The sequence below is a fragment of the Nannospalax galili genome, unplaced genomic scaffold (assembly GCF_000622305.1).
Source record: "Nannospalax galili isolate Female #2095 unplaced genomic scaffold, S.galili_v1.0 scaffold213, whole genome shotgun sequence".
Lineage (NCBI taxonomy): Eukaryota > Metazoa > Chordata > Mammalia > Rodentia > Spalacidae > Nannospalax > Nannospalax galili.
In genome coordinates, this window is record NW_008335195.1 from 3,290,110 (window position 1) to 3,301,449 (window position 11,340).

An 11,340-nucleotide genomic window follows, 5' to 3' on the forward strand; every position below is an offset into this window, starting at 1 on the left:
CACAAAGACCTAAAGAAAGGAATGACTATACCCAAGGGGTTGTGGAAAGAAATTCAATGAACGTATAACTGTGGAAAAGTACAGCTATAACTAGAATGTAAACAGAAATAAAAAAGACAGGATTCAATACACATCTTTCATTAATAACTTTAAATATTAATGGACTGAACTCCCCAGTCAAAAGACACAGACTAGGTGAATGGATTAAGAAACAAAACCCATCTTTTTGTTGTCTGCAAGAAACTCATCTCACTTTCAAGGACAGACACTATCTCAAAGTGAAAGGATGGAAAAAAATATACCAAGCAAATGGCACTAAGAAGAAAGCAGGCACTGCAATTCTAGTATCTGACAACATAGACTTTAAAACTAATCAGAAGAGATAAAGAGGGCCACTTCATTCTGATCAAAGGAACTATAAATCAAGAAGATATTACAATCATAAACATATACTCACCAAACTCTGGTGCACCCAACTTCATAAAAACAATACCACAGGCCAGGGTGGCCAAAGGGACTCCCAGATAGTAACAGCAAAAACTAACAGCAGACCCCAATCTTATCTAAAGGAATATTGACAACTGATTGCTGCTAGATGAGGAACAGCTGACCCTCCTAAAACAAAGACCTCTAGATAGGCTGACTAAACTCACCAGAAGGGCAAGCAGTGGGGAATGGCTGGGGGTGCCAACAACACAGCAGACAGTAGCAGGGATATCAGAGTATAAGGGCTCTAGTTGGGGGAGGGAGGCTATGGGAGGGTGCCATCTGGGAAGTGGGTGTATAGTTGAATAAGATGGTTTGGGATGTTCTGTGTGATATACATACACACAAAAAAAAATCAACAAATTTTAAAAAATGAATTATATTTGAGGAGGAAACATGGAAATTTACATCATGATGTAATAAACATGAGGTGATAAACATTACCATTGAAATCTACCCGATGACATTACAGACATACACAGACACCACGGATCTGAGTGCAAACCATTATGACTAGTAATAATCAAATACATGCAGATTAGAGATACATGCGCCAACATCTCAGTGTTAGCAGCAAAAACAATGAGTCTTTCTCCAAGGAACAATATATTCTAAAATGAAATGGAGATCTTTTTTAAAAGTTAAAAAACTCACTCAATTTTATGTCTTACAGGGCTTATACTGAGTTCAATATTGTATAACTGTATTAATTCAACTATGACCCTAAAATTTAAAGCCACTTTTAAAAGATATGTACTATTGCTCTGGAGTGTGTTACTGAATATCTTAAAGCTGTAATGAAATGCTTCTTCTAATCATGAGGTTATTAAATTTTAAAAAATCAATTAAAATAATAATAATAATTCTTCAAAGCATAAAAATTTGCTCCTTAATAATTAGTAGATGTGAAGATACTCAGGTACTAAGCATCCTAATGTAACCGACTGTAACTAGTAATAATCAGATACATAGAGATTAAAGACACATGTGCAAACATGTAATTGTTAGTAGCATTAAAAATGCAGGAAACAGCATATCTTAAAATGAAATGGAGATCTTCTTTAAAGAGTAAAAACTCATTCAATTTTATGTCTTATGGGGTTTATACTGAGTTCATTATATAACTGTATTAATTCAACTGTGAACCTAGAAACTTGCACCCACTTGTGAAAGAGATGTACTCTTACTCTGGAGTGTTACTGAATATGTTTAAGCTGTAGGGAAATGCTTCTTCTAATCACGTGGCTATTAAATTAAAAAAAATTTTTAATGAGTTTTTCCATGTGGAACAGTATATTTTAAAATGAAATGGATCTCTTTTTTAAAGGTTAAAACCTCATTCAATTTTATGTCTTATGGGGTTTATACTGAGTTCATTATATAACTGTATTAATTCAATTGTAAACCTCAAAATTTACAGCCAATTTTGAAAGAAATGCATCTTTGCTCTGGAAATTGTTATTGAATATGCTAATGCTGTAATGAAATGATTCTTCTAATCATGGTTATTAAATAAATTTTTTAATTAAAAAATGTCATTCTCAAGGGAATGGTGATTTTTGGTGAACCTGACTCTCCTACTCTACAGAGTTTCTGTTTATCTCAGTCTCATGGCTTTATCTTATAATTTTCTAGCACACTGAACTGCCATCTGCTTACTCCTCCATTTCTAACTAGATAAAATGCTCAGGCTCTGTCAACTGTATTGTTTATTTCTTTGCCACCTCTCAAGTGTTGTTCAAGGAACCCTAACATTTATCCATCCACTCTGCCTTTTCTGTTGCCAGTAGCTTGCTTTTGGCTGGACATGGTCTGGAGTTCTGAGATGAGCCCCCAGCTACACATAATACAAAATAATATAGCTTCGGTGCTTGGCTATGCATTATCAACTTAGTGACCAAATTAGTCACTTTTTATAATATTAAGCTTCCTACCAATATGCTCTTTTTATCTCTGCATTTTGTGGGCTAGTCTCAGTCTACCCTACCTGCTTCTACTGCTCTATCATCTTTCTCTGCCAACTCCATAAGGCAAGAGATATAAATCTCTAGTGATTACTATTTCCATGTGCCTGTCCCAGTGCTTCCCTAGGGCAGGCATTCAATAATTTATAAATTAATGAATGAAAGAATTTCCCAAAGACACTATCAAGTGCCCCTTATTTCCTTCCACCAGTTTGTAGAAAGCTATTCCAAGGCTTCCATTAGACTTTTTTCTAGACAAATCTATCCTTATTTCTTCATTTCTATAATTCAGTTTCAAATAACATTTTATATTTTCCTAGAAATATTTTCTTCATTCTCCATCTTAGAAGTTTTCTTTCCATGCTTAGTGACTGCTTTCTTTTATCTCTTTTAATGTTTTCATCTGGATTCTTGTCTTCACTTTATTTCTTAGTTATTAATTCCAGGATTTCTTCTCTTTCCTCTACATCATCCCCTTTAAGGGAGGGAAGGGGCCATATGGGGAAAAGCAGAGGGCTCTCACCACCAGGGTCTCAATGGAAAGCTTTCAGCTCACTCCTTACTGCCTCTAAATTTTACTCTTGGTTTATTTCAGAATATCTCCATGTTAAAGCCTGCTCAAGTTTGCTTTCTGTTGCTGTGATAATACACCCTGACCAAAAGCAACTTTGGGAAGAAAGGGTTTATCTCAGCTTATAGGCTAAAGTCCATCATTAAGGAATGCCTTCTGGCAGAAACTGAAGCAGTGACGGGGAGGAATGCTGCTTACTGGCTTGATCAGCTGCCTATCTTATATTGCCCAGACCTACCTGTCAAGGCCCATAGTGGGCTGGGCCCTCCTATATCAATTAGCAATCAAGAAAAGGCTCATACACATGTCCTCAGGCCAATATGATGGAAGAAATTCTTCAACTTCTAGAAATTCTTCTTCCCTCTTCCCAAGTGGGCAACCAAGATTAGTCATCACAAGGCCCTAGCAAACACCCCCAAGTTCTACACTTATGATGGTAAATTTTAAGCATTAATATGGTTAGATTAAGTGGTATCTAGATACCTGGTAAAACATTACTCTGAATTTGTGAGAATATTTTAAAATGAATCTGGGGACTGAATGGGTGAGTAGGCACCATCCAGTCATCTGGGGGCCCAGGTGGTATGAAAAAGGCAGAAGGACAAATTCTTATTCTCTCTTCCAGGGTCAAAACACCCCTATTTTACCATAGGACATCAAAAGTGCAGGTCTCTGGCTTCAGGACTCTGGAACTTGTATGAGCATGCACCCAGACTCTCAGGTCTTTTGCCTCAAGCAGTGAGTTAGACCATCATCTTCCCTACTACCAAGTTGCACAAATGTGGACCAAGCCATGACAACAGCTTGCTTGGTTCATTAGCTTGTTATAGAGCCTATGGTGGGACTTGTCAGCTACCATTACTATGCTGGCCAATTCCCCCAAATAAATTCCTTCTCATATACCTATACCTTTATCTATATCTCTATCTTATTGGTCTGTTTCTCTGAAGATTACTGACACCCTAATAACTCGTCTCATTAATTTGTCTCATACAAGATACCTTTCCCCTCAATTTCCTCATTACTAGTAGCACACTATTACTGCTTTGACATTCACACTAAAATCTTAAGACATTCTTTGTCTTTTTTGAATATCCCACTGAAATTATAACATTTTGTTGAATATTTCATATTTCAACCTATCTTTTCTTTCCCATTCCCACCACTAATTACTGATATTTAGATCTCTATCTGGTGATCTCAATGCTTTATATATGTGAGTTCCTTGTATTTATAATCACTCTACTCAACCTCACAAAGAACAAACTGAATAAATGTGAATATCTATTTAGTTCTTTATTTAAAAACTAGACTTTTCCATTTTTAGTTTGGTTACAAAGAGAGTTGAACTTAGCAGTATTATTTCAGCAATATAGCTATAAATAAGAAATAAAGTCTAGAAAGACAAATATTGCATGTTCTCATTCATTAACAGATATTTGAAAAATTAGATCTGATAGAAGAGAGTGGGGAGCCAGGGGGAGGAGGGACAGAGAGGTTACATAAAGGTACCAAGTACAGTTGAGTAGGAGAAAGTGAAGGTTCCCCATAAGTAGAACTAATAAAATTTTGAGATGGAAATACTAGTTACCATGATTTGATCATTACCATAAGGTATTAAATGATTGTACTGTTCCTATAAATATTATGTAAAATTGAAAATACAGCCAGGCATGGTAGCACCTGCCTTTAATTCCAGAACTTGGGAGGCAGAGGCAGGCTGATCTCTGTGAGCTCAAGGCCAGCCTGGTCTACATAGTGGGTTCCAGGACAGCTGGTGCTACAAGGAGACCCTGTCTCAAAAGGACCAAAAGAAAATATATAAATATTCAGGTATGGTAGTACATGCCTGAAATCCTAGCAGGTCTGGACTAATAATAACAAAGAAACAATATATGAGTTTTATGTGTGCATATGTGTATAAAACGATAAGCAAACATATCTACACATAAATTAGCTCAAGAATTCTTACTAAATCAATAATAATCCTATGTTATAACTTACCTCATACATGCAAAGCAAATTTTTAACTACATATGATATTACTGAATATGAGCTCATACTGGTATACAGGCCAGAGACCAGGTTTACAAGTTCATTACCTAATTCAATCAAAATATTTGGGGCTCCTGCTGCTTGTAACATTACATTTATTGATGATAGCCTAAATTTTTGAAACATTTTAGGCTATAACCAATATTATAACTGATAATGTTGAAACTTATAAAATGTGGGTTTGAAGTAGGTTGGTATAGGTTAGGCCCGCATGAACCTTACCTGTCATCTCCTTTGCCTGCTCCACAATGAGGTGATTGAGAGTCTCTTTTTCCTGTTTCAGCAAAGTGTTTTCTTCCTTTAGATTTGACATCAGCTATAAAATAAAAGAGTAAGCTTGAGATGGTTACAATAGACTGAGTAATCCCTACTGTATGTACAGAATATACAGCAGTCTCCATCTCTGTGCCTCATGTCTTCACCTAGTTATGTCTTATCACCTGTCAAACTTGTCTCAAATTTCCCCTTTCTGGGGGCTGGAGAGATAATGCAGCAGTTAAAAGCTCTTGCAGAGAACCGGAGTTCAGTACCCATCATCCACAATGAGGCTAAAAACCATACATAACTTCAGTTTCAGGGTATCTGATGACCATTCTAGCCCCCACAGGTACTGCACAATGCTCAAACACATAAAAGTAAATGATTAAATTTAAAAAATTTTACCCTCTACAGAGAGACTCCTTGAAAACTCTTTCCATTAGGTGCCATTCCTCTAGGTTGCTACAAGACTCTGCACTTGCCTCTTTACTATCTCCCCTAATAGAAGGGGAAGAAAGGGTTTCTTTCAGCTTACATTCCATGTCACAATCCATAATCAAGGGAAACCAAGGCAATATCAAGACAGGAACTTGAAGCAGAACCCATGAAGGAATGCTGCTTACTGCTTTCAGCCTTTTTATGTTCAGCTACCTTTCTTGTACAGCCCAGGCCCACCTGTCTAAGGATGGTATCATTGCCCACAGTTGGGCTGGGCCCTCCTACATCAGCAGTCAAGAAAAGGTCTCACAGACCTGCCCACAGGCCATTTTGATGGAGGAAATTCTTCAGTTGAGGTTCCCTATTCCCAGGTGTGTCAAGATGACAACCAAGATTAGTCATCACACACCTTCCTGCCTTAACACCAGAACACCATATGCATGGACATCATGATTCAAATGGACATATTAAGAAGGATATGAATGCTTTAAAATTTTTAATATGTATGTGTGTGTGTGTATGTGTGTGTATGTGTATGCCATGTACATGGGGGGTGCCTACAGAGGCCAGAGAGGGCATCAAGATCCCCTGGAACTAGATTTAAGGTAGTTGTGAGCCACCTGATGTAGGCGCTGGGAATGAACTCTGAGTCTTCTGGAAGAGCAGGAATCAATCTTAACTGCTGAGTCATCTCTCTAGCCATATAAATGGTTTTCAAAAAATATAATCTTTTTACTTAACCTTTGAGAATTTCATACTTGTGATTAATTTTTATCCTATCTACTCTCACTAGGACTTCTTTACATATTTAGCACAGGTTTCCATAGGTACTGACAATTCACTGTTTTGCTTCATAGTCATGATATCCCCTCTTAAGAAAAAGGAGTCTATATTCCCATTCAGACCACATTTAAAGAGTATGTAATAAACAGTATAGATGTGTCCTCTTAATGTCATGTGCAAGAACACAATCCCTAAACTCACTGTGACTACTTGGGGATACTGGATCATTGGGAGATGACTGGGTTTTGAAGACTGTGCCCTCGTGAGGAGACATACTCATTCACAGATACTGCATTACTGAGGCAGTGGTACATCTGTCCTGTCTGACCATATGATGATGCAACAGTAAGGCCCTCACCAGATGCTGGCACCATGCTCTTAGACTTCCTAGCCGCCAGAACTCCGACTAAGTAAACCTCTGATCTTTATAAATTACCTAGTCTCAGATGTTTTGTTGTATCAATAGAAAAGAAACTTATATAACAGATATTAGACAGCAATTTCATTCTGAAATATGCTTTGTCTCTGTTCTTACCAGAATTAAAACATTCTATCCAAAGACTATAGCTTACTTGCTGTTCATGAGGAGAAATGCTTGGGAAACACTAGTACAAATTGTAACCTACTGAAATTTGCACTACACCTTTGACTAAAATCAATGTACAACCATATGGACCAGTCAAGATGACAGCATTTACTTCACATGGGAGAAAGGGGATGGAATATTAGTTCTCACTTCTTCGGTTTCTTGTTTGTATCTATCTGCTCGTTCTTCGATGGATTTTTTCTCTGATCGGGTTTGTTCCAGGTCTTTCCGGAGTTTGGCAATTTCTTCTTGTAAACTAAGGACCCGTGCAGTGGCAGTCTTAGCTTCCTCTTCACTTAGCTGAAGGCGTTCTACGTCATTTCGTAGTTTTTCAGTCTCAGAATTATATATTCCTTCCAGATTGGTCAGTTTCTCCATGAGGCATTTGTAGTCTTTATTCTTTAAATACAAACATAAGAAACAGGTAGTAAATACCTATTTAAAATATGAACGATCAAATGTATGCAGTGAGAAAACCATGCTTACTAATGAGATTCTTCTGTTTGTTTTTATGGAGACAGGCTCATACTATATAAAACAACTGTCCCTGAACTTGTTACATAGCCCAAGTTGGTCCTGAACTCATGATTGTCCTGCATCAGCCTCCAGATTATAGGCATGCACCACCAAATCCAGCTATGAGCTCTTGCTATATCATCACAGCAATGACAGAAGATCTAGCCAAATTTGTGATGCAAAAACAATGGCAAAATACCTTGTGTTAACAACCACATGGAGCATCATGAACCAGGTCACAGTGATAATGCATTTTTGGTGTAAAAATAGAGGATGTGAGCACTAGTTCCTACCTGTTCAACATTCACCTAATATAACCAATGGCTTCTAGTGACATAAATAGAGAACAGCACAGCACAATTAATTCTGTTTTCTGATCTGCATCATAGATGTGATTTTCTCATATTCACAAATTGAGATTCATAGAAAATGCCTAATTTCTTAATTCTTAACAGCAGAAATAGGAGAAGGAATACTTGCTTTTGAAAATACATTACGGTTGGGGCTGGAGAAATGGCTCAATGGTCAAGAGCTCTGGCTGCTCTTGCAGAGGACCCAGGTTTGGCTCCCAGCATCCACATGTCAGCTAACAACAACCATCCTTAACTCCAATTCCAGGGAATCTGATGCCCTCTTCTGGCCTCCATGGGCACTGCGCAACACAGATGTACTTACATACAAGCAGGCAAAACACTCATACACATAAAATAAAAATAAATTTTTTTTAAAAAAAGAAAACATATTACAGTAAATGCCATGCACCAAAGCTGGGTGTTGTGGCACACATTTATAATTTCAGCTTGTGGGGCAAAGACAGGTGGAGCACAAGCTTAAGGCCAGCCTACGCAAATTATTAAGAGCCTCTCTTAAAAAGAAAAAGAATTGCCAGGCATGGTGGTACATGCCTTTACTGTCAGCATTCAGGAGGCAGAGGTAGTCATTTCTCTGTGAAATCGAGACCAGCCTGGTCTACATAGTGAGTTCCAGGCCAGTTGGGGCTACAGGGAGACTGTCTCAAAAAGACCAAAAAATTTTTTTTGTCTATTATCTATCTATCTATCTATCTATCTATCTATCTATCTATCTATCTATCTATCAATCAATCATCTGTCTATCTACCTACCTGTTGTGTTGTGTTTATAGATGTGCATGCCATGGTGAGTGTGGAGGAGCAGGTTATTGCCGTCTATCATATCAGTCCCTGGACTCAACCTCAGGTTGTCAGGCCAGACAGCAAGTGTCTTTACCTGTTGAGTCATCTCACCAACCCTGTAGCACCTTTTGAGATTAATAATCAGGGGAAAGAAGGTTCAGGGTGCTCGTTCTTGGAGTGCTGCTGATCTGGGCCCAAGAGAAGAGAAGAGAAGAGAAGAGAAGAGAAGAGAAGAGAAGAGGGGAGGGGAGGGGAGAAAAAAGGTAAAGCTAGACAGATGGTTCAGTAGTTAACAGCACTGGCTACCCTTGCATAGGATGCCAGCCTAGTTCCCAGCACCCACATGGTGGCAACCATCTATAACTCCAGTTTCAGGGGATCTGACATCCTCTTCTGCCCTCTATAGACTTTTATGATATGAGTGCACTTATATATATGCAGGCAAAACACTCATATACAACACGTATTTGTGTTTATTGTTTTATAGATAGACTTACAATGTGGTTCAGGCTGGCCTGAAACTTACTCAGTAGCTCAAGCTGGCCTTAAAGTCAAGGCAATCCTGCCTCAACCTCCTGTGTTCTGGGATTACAGGCTTAAAACACTACCCTCATCCTAAGGTTTAGGATTTTAGCTTAGCAATAGTATTTGCCTACCATGAGTAAGAACCTGGGTCCAATCCCTAGTACCGCAAAAACCGAAATTAAACAAGACAAAAAAAACCCATGTACCAAGAACATTTGGTCTTTGCCCAAGCTTTATCTATATAGCGCATGGTACTTAAAAGTACCAGACTGGAGGCTAGAGATATGGCTCAGCGGTTAAGAGCACTGACTGCTCTTGCAGAGGACCAGGGTTCAATTCCCAGCACCCACATGTTAGCTACGAACTGTCCTTACCTCCAGTTCCAGAGGAATCCAAAGCCCTCTTCTGACCTCCACAGCATTGCACGACACAGGTGCACTCACATACATGCAGGCAATACACTCATACACATAAAATAAAAATAATAAATAAAATATTTTTTTAAAAAAAAGTACCAGGCTGGTAGAACTAACCTTCTTAGATGTTTAACAGCCATCCTTTGAGGCCTATACTAATCTGGCCAGAAAGACTTAAAGGACAGTTTCTACTCCTTGCCCTGCAAGGTCGATTAAGTTCCAGGGGACTATGGAGCATCTCTCAAAATGTCCTGTAACTGTGGTGAGTCACCAGATGGACTTGAACCAGCATCCAGTCTACAAAGAGGAGGGTCAACACAGGAATCACTTCCTCCATGCTTCCAAGGGAAGCCAACAATGGTCGAGCAGGACCTTTGACTTACCTTCACATAGGCAGAACTGGTAAAAGAAAGGAACCAGGGGCTCGTCCCTAGCTCATGGGACCCTGAGGAACAGATCCTCAAATGACCTTAAGAGTAAAAATAAATAGGTTCATCTGGGCCAACTGTATGGCCTTAAATACCCAAAAGGGAAGTATAACCAAAGATTAAAAGGGCCAATTTGAGCTGTGTGGTCTTAAACACCCAAAAGGAAAGTATAACCAAAGATTAAAGTGATCAATATATTTCTTTAAGAGTCCATGTGTATAGCTAAATGCTATATAATAAGAAACAAGGCCAGACAAGAGATACCTTCCTCTGAGTTGTTGGCCAGGGTGGCCCAAGAGACTTCCAGACAGTAACCCAGCATAGAAATAGGAAAATGAACAGCAGACCCCAATCTTATCTAAAGGAATGTTGGCAACTGATTGTTGCTAGATGAGGAAGAGCTGATCTTCCTAAAACAAGGAACTCTAGACAGGCTGACTACACTCAGCGGATGGACAATGGACAGTAACAGGGATGACAGAGTATATGGGCTCCAACTGGGGGACAGTGGAGGCTATGGGAGGATGCCATTTGGGATATGAGTATAAAGATGAGTAAGATTGTTTGGGATGTTCTGTATGAAATCACACAAAAAAATAAATTTTAAAAAATGAGTTATATTTGAGGAAGAAGCAAAAATTTGTTTCACATTAATAAGATATGAAAAACATTACCATTGAAATCTACCTGATGAATTTATATCCATGCTCAGGTACCAAGGATCTCAGAAAGTAACTGACTGTGACTAGTAATAATCAGATATATAGAAATTAGAGACACGCCAGGCATGGTGGCGCACGCCTTTAATCCCAGCATTCGGGAGGCAGAGGCAGGCGGATCTTTGTGAGTTCAAGGCCAGCCTGATCTACATAGTGAGTTCCAGGACAGCTGGGGCTACAGGGAGACCCTGTCTCAAAAAGACAAAAAAAAAAAAAATTAGAGACACACGTGCAAACATCTGTTTTTCTGTACAAAATGGAGATTTTTCTTAAAGGTTAAAACCTCATTCAATTTTATGTCTTATAGGGTTTATATGGAGTATGATACTGTATAACTGTCTTAATTCAACGGTGAACCTAAAATTTTACAGCCAATTTTGAAAGAGACACATCTTTGCTTTGGAAATTGTTATTGAATATGTTAATGCTGTTGTAATGAAAT

The 11,340-nt window shown here is 38.5% G+C and overlaps 1 protein-coding gene across 6 annotated transcripts in view; it reads right to left on the bottom strand.

The window, feature by feature from the left end:
- The window catches only part of Myo5a (myosin VA), a 231,618-nt gene that overhangs the window by 70,602 nt on the left and 149,676 nt on the right, over nucleotides 1–11,340 (bottom strand). For all 6 annotated transcript variants that reach the window (XM_029561942.1, XM_029561943.1, XM_029561941.1 and 3 more), the window contains 2 exons: nucleotides 7,292–7,540; nucleotides 5,299–5,392 (listed from right to left, as the gene is read on the bottom strand). In XM_029561942.1, coding sequence (XP_029417802.1) covers nucleotides 5,299–5,392; nucleotides 7,292–7,540 — 343 coding nt within the window. The remainder of the gene's footprint in view (nucleotides 1–5,298; nucleotides 5,393–7,291; nucleotides 7,541–11,340) is intronic.